The sequence below is a fragment of the Schistocerca piceifrons genome, chromosome X (genome assembly GCF_021461385.2).
Source record: "Schistocerca piceifrons isolate TAMUIC-IGC-003096 chromosome X, iqSchPice1.1, whole genome shotgun sequence".
Classification (NCBI taxonomy): domain Eukaryota; kingdom Metazoa; phylum Arthropoda; class Insecta; order Orthoptera; family Acrididae; genus Schistocerca; species Schistocerca piceifrons.
In genome coordinates, this window is record NC_060149.1 from 634,243,555 (window position 1) to 634,264,738 (window position 21,184).

Here is a 21,184-nt window from a genome sequence, read left to right on the forward strand (position 1 = left end):
TCAATCGTAGTCAGGGGCTGAGGACAACAGACATCCGCTCCACCCGGGCCCTGCAAGATTCCAAGAATGTCAACAGACTTGAAGTTTTCAACTAACATTGCAACATACGTACTGGGCAGACGCCTTGCTCATTATCCGCAGATGACACGCAGATATCCGCACCTGTCGCGATTTTATCCGCCAAGTAACAAATACCGCGGATATCCGCATCCGCGCGGACCTCTATCCATGGATGTCTGCATCCACAGAGACCTCTATCCTTGTGGCATGTACAGTGTTTGACATAAAACTTCACCGCCAGATGACTGCCAGGACAAAGTCTGAGCCATTAACTTCAGGCACCTGAAAAACTGGCTCCTCTTCAGAATGCATTTACTGGTAACACTGTCTGTTGAAGTTCCTGGAAGAGATGTCTTCTGCTTGAGTGATTGTTCTGCTGCATCTGCTCAGGATCCAGTGGTACATGTTGCACTATGTAAATGCAAAGTTGAGGTTTTGAGTATACTCTTTCCTTTATGTTTTAAACCAAATTTAATCTGTCTGCCCAAAGCTATGATGGGAGCTTAGAGTTAATTTACTTCACTTCCTAACCAATCAGTAATAGCAAAACCTTACAAAAAAATTCTGAAGAACTTTTGGCTGTCTGTTAATATCAGAACAACTTCTGCTCAAGGGTCTCTTGGTGCAGTGGGCAACAACGACCAACCGCTGACCATTTGATACTAGTCAGCATCCACTGAGGTGAATGTGTTGCATCGCTCACTGCATTTGCGTGATCTCTGTTGCATGTTTCTGCACTCTAATTGGTAGACATATAATTATTTATTGCTGTCGTGTGTTTTTCTGTGTGAAACAAAAGCTCATAAAGTGTTGATAGAATTTGAAACAGAAATCTGAAGAGTTGTTCTAACTTGATAAATACTGTCCTTAGTGATATATGTAATGCCTCACTGGTAAAGAATTTTTCCAGATGCATTAAAAATGCTATTGTTAACCTCAACATAAGAAAGATCCCAGCAAAGAAGTAAAAAAAAATTATCATCCAGTTTTTCCTGGTATATTTTCCCAAAATATTCAAAAAACTAATATACACAAGAAGAGTCTCACAGTCTACTAAAAACAATTTGTTTTGCCCTTTGCAGTATGGTTTTCAGAAGCATAGTAAAACATTGTCAGTTTTATATATTTTGTGATCTGTCCAAGATGTTTCACTCTGTAGATCTTGTTAGCCATTTAGAAAAAAATTAATTTTGATGGCACTGATGAGTTTAAAAACAATTACTTGAAACATACTTTTCAAACAGAATGCAAAGAGTTGTGCTGAGTAATTCAAACTATATCAGAGTCAGAGAAAATAGTAGTGATTGGGGAGAAATCACACAAAAGGAGTGCTAGAAGGTTCATTTTTGGGTCCACTCTAACTGTTACACACTCGGGTGGTAAAAGTCATGGGATACGTCCCAGTATCATGTCAGACCACCTTTTGTCCAATGTAGTGCAGGAACTTTATCTGACATAACTCAACAAGTTGTTGGAAGGCCCCTGCAGAAATATTGAGCCATGCTGCCTTCATAGTCATTATAATTACGAGTGTTGCCAATCCAGGATTTTGTGCACAAACTGACCTCTCAGTTATGTCCCACAAATGTTCAGTGTGCTTCATGTTGGGCAATCTGGGTGACCAAGTTATTCCCTTGAATTGCTCAGAATGTTCTTAACACCAGTCGCAAATAACTGTCGCCCTGTGACAATTCCATCATTTTTTGGGAACATGAAATCCCTGAATGGTTGCAAATGGTCTCCAAGTAAACATAACTGTTTCCAGTCAATGATCGGTTCAGTTGGACCAGAGGACCCAATCCATTTCATGTAAACACAATCCACAACATTATGGAGCCACCACCAGCTTGCACTGTGTCTTCTTGACAACCAGTGTCCATGGCTTTGTAGGGACTGTGTCACATTTGAATCCTATCAGCTCTTACTGACTGAAAATGGGACTCATCCGACCAGGCCACAGTTTTCGAGTCACATAGGGTCCAACTAATGTGGTCATGGACCCAGGAGAGGCACTGCAGACAGTATTGTACTGCTAGTAAAGGCACTCACATCGGTTGTCTTAACGCCAAATTTCACTGCATTGTCCTAATGGATACATTTGTTGTACATCTGACATTGATTTATGTGGTTATTTCATGCAGTGTGGCTTGTCTGTTAGCAACGACAATTCTACACAAATGTTGCTGGTCTCAGTCGTTAAGTGAAGGCCTTCGACCACTGCATTGTCTGTGGTGAGAGGTAATACCTGAAACTGGGTATTGTCGTCACACTCTTGATACTGTGCATCTCAGAATTTTGATGTCCCTAACAATTTCCAAAATGGAATGTCCTCCATATATAGCTCCAACCACCATTCTGCATTCAAAGTCTGTTATGTGCGGCCATAACCATGTCTGAAACCTTTTCACATGAATCATCTGAATACAAATGACAGCTCTGCCAGTACCTTGTGTACATGATACCTCTGCCATCTGTATATTTGCATATTGTTATCCCATGACTTTTGTAACCTCACTGTACAAATGTAAAACACTTTCCACTTAACACTTATCAACCAGAATTGGTACTTTTACAGACTACACTGTTGTAAAAATAAATCCCATTACAGAGAAAAACAATAGAAGATACTGTTAATGATGATATCCAAATAATTATTAAATAGTTCTCTGTAAATCATATATCCCTTAATTATGAGAAAACAGACTATATTCAGTCAGCACAACAAACAGAGTCATATCAATGATAGAGGTAGAAGTCAGTAAGCAGAGTAGAATTTTCCAGGTTTTTTTTTTTTTTTTTTTTTTTTTTTTTTTTTTTGTGCATATAAAGATTCAAACTTGACCTGGAAGAAAAACGTTACTGAGCTGCTCAAGCAGTTAAATTAAATTCCTTTCCCTCTTAATATAACTGCTAGTCTTGAAAACAAATGAACTGACCTCCTAACATATTCTGCATATCTCCACTAAACAATGTCTCATGGAATAATTTTCTGTGGTAACCCATTACTTAGAAAGAAAATGGCAATTGCACAAAAGTGTGCTGTAAGAATAATAAGTGGTGTTCACCTGCAGTCATCTTGTAGTACCTCTTCAAGGAGTCAAGTATTTAACTTGTTTTATTCTGGGTGTCCCTCCTAATGGCTGTCAGGCAGCTTTTCTGTGGTGTTTCAGCAGATACTTGCAATTATGTTTTTGCAGTGTGTAGTCATCCCAACCAAATACTGCTCATCAAGTCTTTCATGCAATTGCCAGTGTTAACAGAAAGCATTGGTTTGTTTTCCATTGCAAACAAAATTATTTTTAAACGGAAATTTTATATGCTCATTTAATAGTGTGGTCGCAAATCACTCTAGTGCAATATACTTTTTATCCATCTGTGTTAACAGAGACATTAAAACATGAAGAATAAGTAGCACTCTAGCAGCAACTGAGCAGTGCTGTTGCACGTTGGCAGCAGTCAGCCCAGGGCAGGGTGCTGCTCAGTCATTGCTGAAGTACTGGTTATTCTTTGGGTTTTCATGTCCCTGTTAATATGTATTGATGAAATGAGTATCATATTAGACTAATGTGGGATTGCTCTATCTATCTAATGGGCACCTAGAATTTAATGGGCACCTAGAAAGACAGAGACAGAGAGAGAGTGAGTTTTTGCTAAAAGGAGAACTGCAGGAAATGATCTCTGATAAGGATAAGGAGCAAGAAAGGTCACATGGTCAGAAATCCATGGGTTCTATGCAACACAGTATTTATTAATTCATTGTGCCAGTACAGTACAATTCTATTCATGACATTTGTGATGAGACCCCGTTAGACAAGGTGTTCGAAGTGGCCCACTCGGGCCTCTAAGCATATGCGAACACTGTGCTGCAGCGATCAACATACACATTCAAATGTGCCATCCTGCAACTGAATGGCATCACACACAGCATGAACATGTTGTTTCAGTGTCTGCATGTTCAGGATGGGCTCCAAATATACGACTTCTTTCAAGTGCCCCAACAGGTAAAAATCTAAAGGGTTGAGGTACGAGGACTGCGCAGGCCATGCTATTGGACCCACTTGTCTGATTTGTTTGTAGGGTAGATTATGTTGAAATGCCTCTGCACAGAAATGTGGAAGTGAGCAGGAGCACGATCATGTAGTAGCCACATTACCCTTCACTATGAAAGACACGTCTTCTTGCATAAGAGGCAGGGCCACCTGCAGGAAGTGTAGATATTGTGTCACCTGTGAGGCACTGTGGAAGAATGACTGGTCCCATGAGGCGGTCACCAATCATTTCTGCCCACCTATTGAGGGTGAACCATTGCCGACAGTTCACTTCCACCATACAACGGGAATTCTCCGTAGTCCAAAGATGGGTGCTGTGAAGGGTGACGATACCATCCCTCATAAAGGTAGCTTTATCTGTGAAAAGGATAGATAACAGACACTCAGCACCACAGTGGCCTGTACAACAAAGCGGTGACAACACAGACACTGCAGAGGCAACACTGTCGTCTGGTTATCCCATGCTGGTGGGCCACATGCCTAGTGCCGATACTGGGATAATATTCCATAGCGTTCCACATCTCTTCCTCTATGGCCCGTGTACATACCAGATGCACCTGCTTTCAGGATTACCCAGTCTGGTAAAAGAGACTGTCTCACACAAGTAATGAAAAAGTGCTGCAAACAGTTTATGGTGCACATGCTGTAAAGCAGGGACACTTTTTCCAATAGTAACGCTTTCACCCAAACTTTGCCACTTGCCTGTCCATGTGTAAAGGCCATGTCATCCTGTTCCTCATTTGTATACCAGGCCATTGTTTCTCTGCACAACATACGTCCACACCAAAGTGATTTGGCAACAGTGGTGAAGTGGATGTCCGCTACAGCTGATGTGTGAGTCTGTTGTCTTCATGAATGTGGAGCTAAAAACACAAGAACAGACAGAACATTCAGACTTGCCTGGTGTGTTCTCATGTGAATTTGAATCATTGAAACCTACAATGTCGCAGACCTTTTATCTCCAGCTTCAAGTGGGTGTACCTTCTATGGAACTTATTTCTAAACATACATACAAAAGACCTCCTTTCTCCTTTTCCTGCAGTTTGTCACCATTTGGAAAAAACCACTCTATTGTTTGTGTCTGAGCATCGCCAGTGCATTTTTTCTGGTGTTTCTGCAGATATCTGTAATTTTTCTTTTTGCTATGTGTAGCTAGAGTCTGCCCGAACAAATACTCCTCATCACACCTTTCATGTGATGCACAATGATGAGAGAATGCATCAGTTTGTTCCCTTTATGAAGGAAATGATTTTTAAAGCAGAATGTTACATGGCCATTCAATAGAGTGGTTCCAAATTAGTCTAGTGCAATATTCATTTTATCAACACGTATTAGCAGTGACAGCAATCTGTGAAGAATAACTAGCACTCAGCAGCAACAGGAATGCTTTGGCTTGGACTGACTGCTACTGCCATGCAGCGGTGTTGCTCAGTTGCTGTCAGAGTACTGGATATTCTTCATGTTTTTATGTCTCTCTGAATACATATCAATAACAAAAAAATTGCATTGCACTTATCTGGGACCACTCTATCAAATGGACATGTAAAATTCCACCGTAAAAATAATTTTGCTTCCAATGGAAAACAAACTAATGCTTTCCATCGACAGTGGCCGTTGCAGGAAGGATGTGATTAGCAGTATTTGTTTGGGTTGATTCCCACTACATATTCCAAAAATGAAATTGCAAATATCTGCTGAAACATTAGAGAAAATACACCTGGAAACTCGTAGGAGGGTCACCCAGTATGAATTAGGGAAAGCCATATAATCAGACATTCTGTTAATCATTTTTCATGAAGAGTAAATAAATTAATTCATCAGATGAATGTGAGATTTTCCCACTTAGGCTGTACATTTATTGAGACCACTTCTTAGTTAAAAAACTAGCTCAGGTGTCTAACTATGAAGAGGCCTTACAAATATTCAGGCTAAGTGGAATAATGTCGCCATCATTCAACAAATTATGGATGTTTTGCTCACTATGAAGAAGAAAATAAATGTCCATCACTACAAGCAAGACATTACTGAAGAAAAATAAGTATCTCTCACCACTTATACCAATAAAACTGCCATTCACATAACTGGCAACATCTGCAAGTAACAACCAAGACATTGGACATTGATTACCACATTTCAAACGATGAGTGTCAAGTAACTGAAAACAGGGTCTGCAAATCTTTCCTTCTGGAACTAGTGATGAGACGGAAAGTAGAAGTAGATGGTAAAAGAACTCAAGCCCTCCTATACATCTGGTGTTTTTTTGTTAATATCTGTTTTGTTAGCCACACCCCAACACCATCACTTTTCAGCATATCTATGCATCTTCTTAACCTTTGCCATTAGCTCAGTCAGAAAATTCCACAGTCACAACTGTTACAGTTTTATGTGAAGCGTGTCTCTAGAAAACAACAATGTTCAGTTCTTTCTTAAACATATAGTTTTCTTTATTCACTATATTCACACCAATGCTTCACAACATTGTGTTCTACATGCAATTTTATTTAATAGAGATTCACAGTATTATTTGAATATCAGACTTTATAATGATTACAAAACAATCACATTTACTGATTTAAGAACCCAGTAGTCACACTCTGTGAACAGCATATAATGTTTATTAATGTCCCGACAACCACAATTAATTGGCATGTTACCAATAAGTTATAAGCCAAAGAAGATTTACACAGTATGTACAGTGAGTACAGCAACAGCTTAGTTTTTCATGTTATGTTGTAATTACAAAATGGTGATGACATAAAAATCACAATCACAATCAAACAATTAACAATGAATAAAAAATCAAACATTATTCTCAAAAAAATTAACAAATATACAAATTTTCAATAGACAATGCATTAATCTCATTACAGAAAATACAAACTAATAAAATAGTTAATATGCTTTCAAATAAATATAACTTAATACTTGGAATGTGTCATGATGGGGTTTGTCTTGCATAGGGACTCCACAAAGTGAAAGACAATGTGCAGTGGCACTGTGTTTTGCAGGAAATATGCTCACCTCACAAACTACACAATAAATATAAAAATATACAAAATCAATTTAATAAGAATTCCATTACATGAAAGTGTGCACAGCGGTGACTGATTTAGTGAAAAAGTGACGCTAATAGTAAAATGCTGTGTATACGGGGAACTTTGAACTGCAAATATAACTAACTGCAGATGGCTGGAGATAGGGAAGAATGAGTAAAAGGGGGAGGGGTGACTTACAAATGCTCAGTTATAATGTGAATACTGTATGTCCATTATGGGAAAGTTTTCTATAAAAGAATGTAGCATATATAAGACTATGTGAAACATTGAAATACAAGGCTACCACGTAAAATATTACCCAGTTTTGTGAGTTATGAACATCAATGTGAGAGACCACATACGGAATTAACCAGCTTTTGGAATCATAGTGTCTGCAATATTAGCAAGCTTCAATGAAATAGAAGCAACGGTATCCACCAAAACAGAGATCCTGATGCCAAAATGAAAACTTCACAGTGGGATTGATTAGAGTCATAGAATGAGTTACACATTATGTGAAATGCTGAAAACACACACACACACACACACACACACACACACACACACACACACTAAATACATTTCATGTGGTTATTTTCCACAGGCCACGCTGATTTTCATTACATATAACTCTCTGCCTTACAGCACCTATTCTAGGAACTTGAATCATCATAGCTGTATACATTATTTTAATCTACAGCAAATCCTGCCGTGACTTATCTTCTTCTCTCACCATTTGTCACATTTCATTTTTGTCCAATAAACCTCAATGCACTTATCCAATTACTTTAATTTCCATATTTCTTTTAATGGAACTTCTATCTTTCTTTTCTTTTCACCCATAAAATCTCCTCTGGATGCTTTTCTTCATTTTATGCAGGTACTAACATTCGTGTTAAATTGTGTCTGCTGTTCAAAATTTAAAGAAACTGAACAATACATATCATATTTTACCAATGTAACCTGATAAAATTGTTAATGAAACAGTAATGATTATTAATGAAAAGACACACATACATGATAAATAGGTCTTAAATAATTATTTTAACACAAGTTCATCGAATTACATTTAATGGAGTAACCATATTCTTAGGAAGCTTATTAAGGATTTCATTGCCCAATGTTTCTGAAACTTCAAGCCATGTGTATTTGTCTATTATACCAACTTCTTCAAGAGGTTTGCGAAATGAAACAAGAATGGTAAGGCAAACTCCGTCATTTATACCTTCAGGTCTGCCCGAAAATTCAACACTTAACACTCCATGTGGCTTGTGTGGTGCCACATCTGCACCAAATATTTCCTGAAAGCAACATAATTTTTATTAAACTCATTATTATTATTGATATCACCATAATCACATATACTAAACTACTTACACTGAACAACCTTTTCACTTTGAAATTACCTGACCACATAATCTTGTTATATTCCTGTGTGATGAAGATAACAAACATTCAATGGGTGTTACTTATTAGCTTGTTTGGGAAAGGGGAAATTTGTTGGCTGGTGGGAGGGGATTGACACCTCTACCATGTTACTAACAGCTAATTACAAATTAATGTAGGGAAAAATATGGATAGCACAAAGCTGTTTTACACTTGTAACATAATTCTCTCAGCACTCATCTGAAACATCACCATGGGAAACCTAAATAGTTGTTCTTGTATTTGGATATGAAACTGACTCTCCTTGAAAAGTAGTAAGTCTAGTCTTCCGTGTTATCTCATTTGGTGGCTATTAATTTCATCTTATGTTTCCCTCCATCTTGAAATCAACAGCAAGAGACTTGCAAGGAAATTAAAATCCTTGTCTAGGACAATTAATTTCTGGTTGTACTATGAGGGCAATCTCAAAAGAAAGGTTTCCAAAACATTGGGGATGCACAGAAAGTGTGTGGCTGTTGACTACACTGTTGTGATTGGTGCTATCCCTCGCCCAAATTAGCATGCACACATGCATGTTGGCTGGATGCACTGTCTTGGCTTAGCATTCATTCAGATTGGAGCTTTTGTTGAATGCTACCAACAACTGCATAGTTCATGCAGTTATTTGATTTACGAATGCAAAATGTTTTAAACTGCTTGAAATACATCATCAACTGACAGAAGTGTATGGATAGTTGTGAATGCATGTCAAAAATGTTTGCAACTGGTGTAGATAGTTTACAGCTTGTTGTACTGAAATTCAAACAAATGAACAGTAGGCCATCAATTTCCAATGTGACAGTTGAAAAGATTGAGGAAATCATGCATAAAGATGGGAGGATCACTCTGAATGCTCTCTGTATTTTGGTACCTTAGGTTTCCTGAAGCATCATCCACAGGGTTTTAATGGAAAAGTTGTGATATCAGATGGCATGTGCAAGATGATTCTTCTCTTGAATTTCTTCACCACTATGCAGATGAAAAGGACAACTTTGTGGACTCGATTGTTAAAGGTGACAAAACCAGGACAATCAACTTTACACCTGTGACAAAACAAGTCAAAACAGGGGCGGCATCCCTCCTCACCAAAGCAGTAGAAATTCAAGCAAACACAGTCTGCCAGTAAAGTTACAGCAACTGTGTTTTGGGACCACAGGAGGATGCACTGTTGTTCAACTTTCTGCTTGCTGGGACAATGATAAATGCTGACAGGTATTGTGAAAAAATGAACAAACTTAAAATAACAATTCAGAACTGGAGAAGATGAATGTTGAGCAAAGATGAAAGCATTCCTCATGACAACACCTGCAAACATGTCACCCATCAAACTGTCAATCTCCTGTAAAAAATTGGTTTGAATGTTATCACCCACACACCATACAGTCCAGACATGACACCACCTATTCTCTTAGTTGAAAGAACGTTTGTCTGGACAGTGCAAAGCTGGTACTTTCTGCCGATGATACAAGTACAGCTATCATACTCAACAGACAAGAATTAACTGGTGAAATTGAAACTTCCTGACAGATTAAAACTGTATGCCCGACCGAGACTCGAACTCGGTCCCAAGTTCGAGTCTCGGTCAGGAACACAGTTTTAATCTGTCAGGAAGTTTCATATCAGCGCACACTCCGCTGCAGAGTGAAAATCTCATTCTGGGAACTGGTGAAATTGTAAATGATGTTTTTCAGAAAATCATTAAGTGGTTCTCTGCAAATGGGCTCTCATTAAACTTTGACAAAACACAGTAAATACAGTTCCACACAGTAAATGGAATGACACCATTAATAAATATAGTCTTCAATCAGAAATCGGTCACTAAGGTAGAATATTCAAAATTTCTATGTGTATGCATTGATGAGCGGTTGAACTGGAAAAAAGACACTGAAGATCTGCTGAAACGTTTGAGTTCAGCTACTTATGCTATTAGGGTCATTGCAAATTTTGGCGATATACATCTCAGTAAATTAGTTTACCATGCCTATTTTCATTCTCTGCTTTCATATGGCATCATTTTCTGGGGTAACTCATCATTGAGTAAATGAGTGTTCATTGCACAAAAGCATGTAATCAGAATAACTGCTGGAGCTCATCCAAGATCATCCTGCAGACACTTATTTAAAGAGCTAGAGATCTTCACTGTAGCATCACACTATATACATTCACTTATGAAATTTGTTATTAACAATCCGAACTAATTCAAAAGTAATAGCAATGTATATGGCTACAATACTAGGAGAAAGGATGATCTTCACTGTTGTTGTTGTTGTTGTTGTTGTTGTTGTGGTCTTCAGTCCTGAGACTGGTTTGATGCAGCTCTCCATGCTACTCTATCCTGTGCAAGCTTTTTCATCTCCCAGTACCTACTGCAACCTACATCCTTCTGTATCTGCTTAGTGTATTCATCTCTTGGTCTCCCTCTACTTTTTTACCCCCCACACTACCCTCAAATGCTAAGTTTGTGAGCCCTTGGTGCCTCAGAACATGTCCTACTAACTGGTCCCTTCTTCTTGTCAAGTTGTGCCACAAACTTCTCTTCTCCCCAATTCTATTCAATACCTCCTCATTAGTTATGTGATCTACCCATCTAATCTGCAGCGTTCTTCTGTAGCACATTTCAAAAGCTTCTATTCTCTTCTTGTCAAACTATTTATCGTCCATGTTCCACTTCCATACATGGCTACACTCCATACAAATACTTTTAGAAATGACTTCCTGACACTTAAATCTAGACTCGATGTTAACAAATTTCGCTTCTTCAGAAACGGTTTCCTTGCCATTGTCAGTCTACATTTTATGTCCTCTCTACTTTGACCATCATCAGTTATTTTGCTCCCCAAATAGCAAAACTCCTTTACTGCTTTAAGTATCTCATTTCCTAATCTAATTCCCTCAGCATCACCCAACTTAATTCGACTACATTCCATTATCCTCATTTTGCTTCTGTTGATGTTCATCTTATAGCCTCCTTTCAAGACACTGTCCATTCCGTTCCACCGCTCTTCCAAGCCCTTTGCTGTCTCTGACAGAATTACAATGTCATCGGCGAACCTTAAAGTTTTTATTTCTTCTACATGGATTTTAATACCTACTCCAAATTTTTCTTTTCTTTCCTTTACTGCATGCTCAATATACAGATTGAATAACATCAGGGAGAGGCTACAACCCTGTCTCACTCCCTTCTCACCCACTGCTTTCCTTTCATGTCCCTTGACTCTTATAACTGCCATCTGGTTTCTGTACAAATCGTAAATAGCCTTTCGCTCCCTGTATTTTACCCCTGCCACCTTCAGAATTCGAAAGAGAGTATTCCAGTCAACATTATCAAAAGCTTTCTCTAAGTCTACAAATGCTAGAAATGTAGGTTTGCCTTTTCTTAATCTAGCTTCTAAGATAAGTCATAGGGTCAGTATTGTCTCACATGTTCCAACATTTCTACGGAATCCAAACTGATCTTCCCCGAGGTCAGCTTCTACCAGTTTTTCTATTTGTCTATAAAGAATTCAGGGTAATATACTGCAGCCGTAACTTATTAAACTGATAGTTCAGTAATTTTCACATCTGTCAACGCCTGCTTTCTTTGGGATTGGAATTATTATATTCTTCTTGAAGTCTGAGGGTATTTCGCCTGTCTCATACATCTTGCTCACCAGATGGTAGAGTTTTGTTAGGACTGGCTCTCCCAAGGCTGTCAGTAGTTCTAGTGGAATGTTATCTACTCCCGGGGCCTTGTTTCGACTCAGGTCTTTCAGTGCTCTGTCAAACACTTCACGCAGTATTGTATCTCTCATTTCATCTTCATCTACTTCCTCTTCCATTTCCATAATATTGTCCTCAAGTACATCACCCTTGTATAGACCCTCTATATACTCCTTCCACCTTTCTGTTTTCCCTTCTTTGCTTAGAACTAGGTTTCCATCTGAGCTCTTGATATTCATACAAGTGGTTCTCTTTTCTTCAAAGGCCTCTTTAATTTCTCTGTAGGCAGTATCTATCTTACACGAAGTGATATAAGCCTCTACATCCTTACATTTGTCCTCTAGCTATCCCTGCTTAGCCATTTTGCACTTCCTGTCGGTCTCATTTTTGAGACGTTTATATTCCGTTTTCCTGCTTCATTTACTGCATTTTTATATTTTCTCCTTTCATCAATTAAATTCAATATTTCTTCTGTTACCCAAGGATTTCTACTAGTCCTCGTCTTTTTACCTACTTGATCCTCTGCTGCTTTCACTACTTCATCCCTCAGAGCTACCCATTCTTCTTCTACTGTATTTCTTTCCCCCATTCCTGTCAATTGTTCCCTTATGCTCTCCCTGAAACTCTGTACAACCTCTGGTTTAGTCAGTTTATCCAGGTCCCATCTCCTTAAATGCCCACCTTTTTGCAGTTTATTCAGTTTTAATCTATAATTCATAACCAATAGATTGTGGTCAGAGCCCACATTTGCCCCTGGAAATGTCTTACAATTTAAAACCTGGTTCCTAAATCTCTGTCTTACCATTATATAATCTATCTGATACCTTCTAGTATCTCCAGGATTCTTCCATGTATACAACCTTCTTTTATGATTCTTGAACCAAGAGTTAGCTATGATTAAGTTATGCTCTGTGCAAAATTCTACCAGACGGCTTCCTCTTTCATTTCTTACCCCCAATCCATATTCACCTACTATGTTTCCTTCTCTCCCTTTTCCTACTCTTGAATTCCAGTCACCCATGACTATTAAATTTTGGTCTCCCTTCACTACCTGAATAATTTTTTTTATCTTGTCATACATTTCATCAATTTCTTCATCATCTGCAGAGCTTGTTGTCGTATAGACTTGTACTACTGTCGTAGGCGTGGGCTTCGTGTCTATCTTGGCCACAATACTGTGTTCACTATGTTGTTTGCTGTAGCTTACCTGAACTCCTATTTTTTTATTCATTATTAAACCTACTCCTGCATTACCCCTATTTGATTTTGTATTTATAACCCTGTATTCACCTGACCAAAAGTCTTGTTCCTCCTGCCACCAAATTTCACTAATTCCCACTATATCTAACATTAACCTATCCATTTCCCTTTTTAAATTTTCTATCCTACCTGCCTGATTAAGGGATCTGATATTCCACGCTCCAATCCGTAGAACACCAGTTTTCTTTTTGGATATAGTAAAAGGGTAATTTCCCCAACCCCCACAAAAAAATAAAATAAAATAAAATAAAAATATTAAGTGTCATGTAATATTTTGTGTAATGTAATATCTTGTATAGACACCTTTTATTAATCTGACAAGTTCCACATCATTACGAAGTGTCGTATTTATGATCTATGGAACAAGTACTAATCCAATCTAATCTAATCTGGTTCTGCTCTGATGATGGTTTGGAAGATGATTCAACTCTTGCTGAAGGTCTTGGCAGTGAGCTGATATGAACTGAAAAATGCAAAAATGTCTCAGCATCTACAAAAATGCATTGACCAAAATGGCAAGTTTAGATTCTTCAACTTATAAAATGATGTAAATATTATGGAAAATAAACAGTTGTTTGTATATCTAAAATAACATGAAGTCTTACTTTTCGGATTGCCCCCATAATTAACGTTATTTTGTAGCAGAGTTCCATCTACTTAAATATCATACCTACAGCTGCCAAGAGAGTAACGATGAAAAATGAATTTATGTACTTCAAGGTGTTCCTTCCGTTAGATGTGATATCAAAAGTTTTATCTTGCTATTCTTCAATGGTTTTGAGTTTTTTTTTACAGCAAAATACTGTGGATTAATTGCACAGACTAAAATTTATTTAATTTTCTGCTAACTTCTATGTGTAAATATGAAAACGTTTCTCAGAAATTGCTACATCATATGTATACTAACATTACTTGAAGGAATACAGTGATCTGCCACTCTTTTGTAAAGCTTTATGTCAGGATGTATTTCAAGTTTTCACCCATTTCCAACTGTTACGTTACATTATGTATACTTTCTTCAGCACAGGCTTTTTATCAACTGTATTTTGAATGTCGCAGCCAGAGATCTGCGAGCTGGGCATTCTGTTCATTCGTACTCACTCGAGTGCATGAGAGAGAGAGAGAGAGAGAGAGTGCAGGCCGGTGTTGCTTCTGTCATATTCCCACAGCTGATGGAACTACACTCATATCAATTTAGTTATCCTAATAGATGTGTATTCCTGGCATGGTAGAATCTAATCATGACATCATTATGATCCATTAGAGAAAACAGCTAGCTTTAGGCAATTATGACAATTTGGAAACAGTGTAGAGTTTCACAAGAAAACTATGTAACTACCAAATTTTGTAATGATGGTAGGTATCTGAATGAAAAATTACATTGCTGTTTTTTCTAACCATATCTGCTTTATCAATTCAAATTTATGTTTATCAGTTTTATCACATAACAAATTAGAAATGTAACAGGAATAAAACTGTCTCCAAATTATTATCTGCTAGTGTTGTGATTACAGTGAACTGTCAGAATTTCATCTTCCCTTTTGGATCATGTCTGCTTTGTTAGTCCAAGATATTCTTCCATGCTTACTGAAATTTCTCTTGCTAGTCACATTTGAGGTTGGAACACAAAACATTCTTCTTGCTAAATTAGATAGCTTGAGAACAGCTATGCTTCCAACTCCCAAGTGGATAACTGTTGCATAAGATTGAGTATGATGTGGCCCACAGTCTACTCACTGCAAAAACATAGACTTTATTTTTTTGCTGTTGAGTGTGGCTGACATTCTCTCAGTGGCCCTAAATAAACAGTTACAGATATCACAAAAACGGAGTAAGTTTTTAATAATTAGGCAATCAGCCACAAAGATGTTACTATTGTGTACAATGTCTGAAATTCCACTTCCTTCTCTGTGAGACAGGGACAGCGGACTTTCAGCACTCTTAGAATCTACAGTTAATACATGATAATATTACAGTTCTAGTATACTACCAAACTACTAGTGACACTGCCACTGGCGTTTTGCAGTTAAGAAGTATAATTTTCATTTGCTAGACACAAAGCACATACTAAACAAGAAAACTAGATCTACAGTAATGTAAATATATATCTCTGTATCTTCAAGCCCTGTGTTACAACGACTTTTCAATTTACACATCCACTCCAAAACAAACTGAATTGTAGGATACTTCTCACCTTTGAGCACTTCTGGGGAATCTTAGAATATTTCCAAAAAGTCATGAGTTCTTTTTCAATGTCATTGATATAACCAGTACATTTTGTACATTTTACAAAGACACCCTCCTTGGCAAGTACATTCGGAATTTCATAGTGCTGCCTACTTGCAAACAGTACCATTTTAAACAAGCTGTTCCGCCTAGTCTCCATTTCTTGTTTCTGACTTGTCTGTACTGAATTTATGTGTCACCAGTTTTCTTCATGAAACAGCATATCTGGCACCATATGTCATGGAATAAACTACTGCAACTTCATTTTTTAAATACTCATGAATTAAAATGTATTTCAGGTCTGTGTTCAAAACATGTATAATGCTGAATGGATTGGAATATCTTGCATCTATTTGTGCCTCAGTCTACGACACTGGAAATCTTATTAACATGCCATGGATTTACTCCTAAGTTAAATGATGTTTCCATAATGTAGTTTTCCATAAATTCACCAGATTTTTTTCCCCCCTTAGAAAAGTAAGTTTTCACCAATAACATACTGAGCAGTACCCAATACTGATATAGAAAGGTATCACCTTTCCCAATACGTATCTTTCCACATATTTGCTGTACATGCCCATGCATGCACACCTACATCCTGGACAACTTGGACAATGCTGGACATCATACTCAATTGTTTTTCATCAGTTTCTTCTGTCTTAGGATAAGATAAAATGTTGTAGAGTCCACATGTCCTGATTCTGAATCAACATTTACAACCTCCCGACATAAGGCATGAAATCCTCCGTCTGATTCTAATATAAATGAATGAAGAGCTCTGACACATATTTCTTCAGACATTTTTTAGTTGCCATGGCTTTGACTTAAAGTGGTAATGATTCAGAACTTACACTTTGTTGCATTCTTCAAACATGTGTCTTCAGATGTGTGGTGGTAGATCTGTAAGGCAGAGAAGCAGAGCACCTGCCACAGTATGAGTACATGTAGCCTTACCAGCCACTAATAAAAATCACTTCCAACACTACTACGACCACCATCTTTTACACTCAGGACTTTTTTTTTTAATCTAGTTGCATTTTCACAGTTTTCTATGCCTCACATTCACACACCATGTTCTTGCAGCTGGAAACTGATCAACAATTGATCAGCTTGACAGTCAGGTCATTTAAACATAGCATGTTCAAACAAGCATGAAGGGATTCAAGTGCAGTTGCTCCACAGATCCAAAATACTTCCACTGACATCTGCCAAACTTTCGTGGAACTACATGCACCGAGCGATTTGAGCGAGTGGTCAGCTATGTTCATAGACCTAATATTGCTGCCTCTAAAACTAAATAAACATCTCAGTATGATTAAAGAACTGCTCAGTATACAATATATGTACTGTAAAGAATCACACATTCTTTTCTGATGTAAAATGACTTTTAGCAATTAACATGAAAGGCTATCAACTTAGTATTGCCGAATGATAGCTAAATTATACTGAATATTATTAAAGTGATATGGGATGATTTTATCCCCATAACTAGTGATATCACATATTATACGGATAGCTAATAGCTTTGCACACTGGACTAATATTTTACAATGAATAAAGCAATAAGTAAATAACTTCTATAGTATACTGTTATTAAACTTTCACTTTGGGACAGAGGACAGAAAATTATAGTCTTTATTTATTTATTATGTTGCTGCTATGACTGCACTTTATGTTTAAGCTGTACACACAGTTTATGGAAATTTCTCAGAAAAAATGTTTAGTAACACTGTTTGATCATTTATGTCATTTGGGGATGTGTACTTGTATGAATAAATTTATGTTTCTTCAAGTAGGTCCATTTTTTTTTTTTTTTTTTGCCTTTGGTGGCCAGGTGCAGTATTTGTGGATTATGTATTATGTCTGTCACTTGACAGCCATCTCCAGCAACATGTAATGTAGCATGGATTTCTTGGATTATTTTTAAATGTAGAGCATCCTTATGTTTGTGGAATCATATATTGAAGTTTCTTTCTGTTTGGCCTATGTCATCTTTGGGCATAAAATGCAGCTAAGCTTGTAATCCAAAACCAATTGTATGGCTTGCCATTGTTCTTAATACTATGGGTGACTTTACCCTTTACGTTGTTATTTGTGCAGAAGCTAATTCTGTTATTTGAACCACCTCAGAAAAGGTTTGCTACTTTACATGTAATTTTCCCTACCTATGGCATGCTCACATACTTATCTGACTTATCTGTTAGTTGTGATGTAGCCTTATTTGGTGTTGGCTTGTCTTTGTCATTGGGTATGTGGGAATTTATTTTACTGTTTAACTCAGGTATTAATTTTGGACTCTTAAGACGATTTCATATATTCTGTTGAGCATTGCTCTATGTTATGCCATTTTGAACTTACCTAGGTGGCACAAGGTTTATTTCATTGTGACATCTGGTTGTGTTGGTCTCATGTATACTTGAAATTTATGTTTGCAGTTAACAGCTGTTTAAAATGATATCCAGGAAATTTAAAAGTTTGACTGTCTGGTGTTCAACGGTGAACATAATATTCCAATGCATTTTATTCATATGTTTTCCATGGGCTTCGGATTCTTCTATTGTTATATTAAATAAGATTATTATTTCCAGTAGTAACTTAGAATGTAAATTCTTCTAAGAGAACCCTCAGACAGTTAATAAAGAAATATATTGAAAAAGATATGAAGTCAAACAAACCTGTGACCATTTTTACTGCCCACCCTTTGGCATATACATTCAATACTGACAGTATTCTGAGACATGTAGCAGACATGGTTCTTATAAAATTCAAGTCTGTCATTTGCTTTACCTACAACTGAACCTGTGTGATCATTCCATTTCTTATCCCCACAAATTATTACATCCAGGTATTTGTATGAGTTGACTGATTCAATTTGTGCCTCACAACAGCTGCCCTGAGAAAACTAATCATTTGCATTCTGTCAAGGGCACAACTTTAGATTTTTTAAAATTAAGAACAAATTGTCAATACTTGCACCATATTGAACTCTTATCAAGATCCAACTGAATATCTGCCAGATTTTTTCAGATAGTGCAGCATTTGCAAAATGTCTGAGATTACCATTAATACTGTCTGCCAGGTCATTAATGTACAACATGCACAGCAAAGCTCTCAACACATTTCCCTGGTATATCTTAAGTTTCTTAATACGGCTGACATTAACATCTTTATCACTCGTTTATGGAATGGTGCAAGAATTAAACAGGGGCAGTACTCCCACATCTTTCCCCACTAAGGAACATTTCAAAATTAAGTTCAGCATTTCTACTTTCCTTTTGCTGCCATCAATGAGTGTCTTTACATTAACTATGGTGCCACTGACAGCCTTCAAATATGACAATTTATCTGAGTTTTGCAAAAACTCTTTCTGTTAAGGTAGATTGCTGAAGCTTTCAGTCATTGTTCTTCTGACAGCCAAACATGTTTGATTTAGCATTTCTACATCTAAAGCCCTGTGCTTTGCTTTACTTTTATTGTGCAGTAGTCACTATTTCTTCAGAAGTTTAACTACTGATACCAACACTATTGAGGTCCCTCCCACCATGAACTGTCTTGTTTATCTATTTTATTAAGCGCATAAATCTTTGTACTTCTTTTGGTTGTTCTTTGTACTTTTGTAACCATTGTTGCTAAAGCTGACTGATTGTCACTAATACCAGTTTCAATGTGGACATCCTTAAACACATGGACATCCTTAAACAGGTCATGTCTATTTGTTATCATTATACATAAAATATTTCCGCAGAAGATAAAGCCAACATAGTTTTGGCACAGAATCTCGTTACAAGACACAGAAGGGCTGTCAAATCAGAATTTATCAAAGTTTGGTTGTGTCATGAAAGCCTGAAATATTTACTTCCGTTACCGAATTTAATACATTTAAATAGGGGGAAGTTATTATGTTGAGCCAAATCTACACATATGCTAGCCAGAAAATTCACACATTTCCCATTTTACTTATTTAATATCCTTAAACATCTTACCAGAAATAGGCAACTGATTGTGGTATGAAACATGATTTAGGCATTCAACTGCAGCTGTTATTGAAATAAGATTATATGTAACAATATGCCAATAGTACTTGCTATACTTATTACACTGGGCAACAACCAAAAAAACCTCATGGGTTTCTCAGCTGATTTAGACTAATTTTGGTGTTCTGAGTCCGAATAACACATTGATTTTGTTCTATCAGGTCAACTTTTTGAGATACAGCCATAGGCCTACATGACCATTTTTCCCTGAAATGTAAGCCTTTTTATAGGCTTCAATATGCTAATATTAGGGGTTTTAAGGGGATTATTCAGGACATCTGAAAACAAAAGAAGCCTTTAAGATTGTAACAGTTAATCATTCCAATAGATGCCTTTTTTTCTTACTATAGTATAAAATTTATTGTAATTTTTATTGTCTGACAGTCAACTGCATATTTCTATTACTATTTCAGATTGATATGGCTTCTGCGCGACGTTCATGCATGAATAATCCAGACGTTTTCTGCTACATCTGCGGAGAATACACGCTTTCAGTGGACAGGAAGAACATCACTGGATTTGTGAGGAAGGCCTACCAGGCTTACTTTCAAGTCAAGCTGGGTGACCAAGATAAGCCCTGGGCACCGCACATGGCCTGCAAGAAGTGCGTGGAATACCTCCGGCGGTGGACGAAGGGCACGAAAACTTCACTGAAGTTTGGGATTCCGATGGTTTGGAGGGAGCCTTTTGACCATGCATCGGATTGTTACTTCTGCGCCATCAATACTACTGGCATTAACCGGAAGAATCGGCACAGCCTCCAGTACCCCGACCTTCCATCTGCCCGCCGTCCAGTTGCTCACTGCGAAGAAATTCCTGTACCAGCGTTCACAGAGCTTCCTAACATCGACGACGAGGCCACCACTGCAGACGAGGGAGGATATATAGCAGACGAGGAGTATGAAGCACAAGATGGTCGGCAGCTCTTTTCACAATGTGAGCTTAATGATCTTGTTCGGGATCTCAGCTTGTCGAAGACTTCATCCGAGCTGTTGGCCTCCAGACTCAAAGAGAAAAATCTACTTGGCGATGACGCGCGTATCACTTTCTTTCGTAGAAGGCATGAGGACTACATGGGCTACTTCTGCCAGGAGGAAGACCTAGTGTACTGCCGAGATGTCGCCGGTCTTCTTGTTAAACTCGGGGCTCCTACATACGATCCGAGAGATTGGCGACTCTTTATTGACAGCTGCAAGTGCTCTTTGAAGTGTGTGCTCCTCCACAACGGGAACAAGTTCGCCTCAATCCCTCTTGCTCACTCCACAACTCTCGTAGAGAAATATGAAGCAGTGAAGTACGTGCTCGACAAAATCCAATATAAGCAGCACCAATGGATCATCTGCGTCGACTTCAAGATGGTGAACTTTCTACTTGGTCAGCAGTCCGGGTTCACGAA

The 21,184-nt window shown here is 37.7% G+C and overlaps 1 protein-coding gene across 1 annotated transcript in view; it reads right to left on the reverse strand.

Annotated features, from left to right (window-relative positions):
* Positions 1–6,563: 6,563 nt before the first annotated feature.
* Positions 6,564–21,184, reverse strand: part of LOC124721439 (8-oxo-dGDP phosphatase NUDT18) — a 162,794-nt gene continuing 148,173 nt past the window's right edge. Inside the window, exon 6 of the mRNA XM_047246417.1 lies at positions 6,564–8,445. Within this exon, the coding sequence (XP_047102373.1) occupies positions 8,200–8,445 (246 nt within the window). The 3' untranslated portion in view covers positions 6,564–8,199. The remainder of the gene's footprint in view (positions 8,446–21,184) is intronic.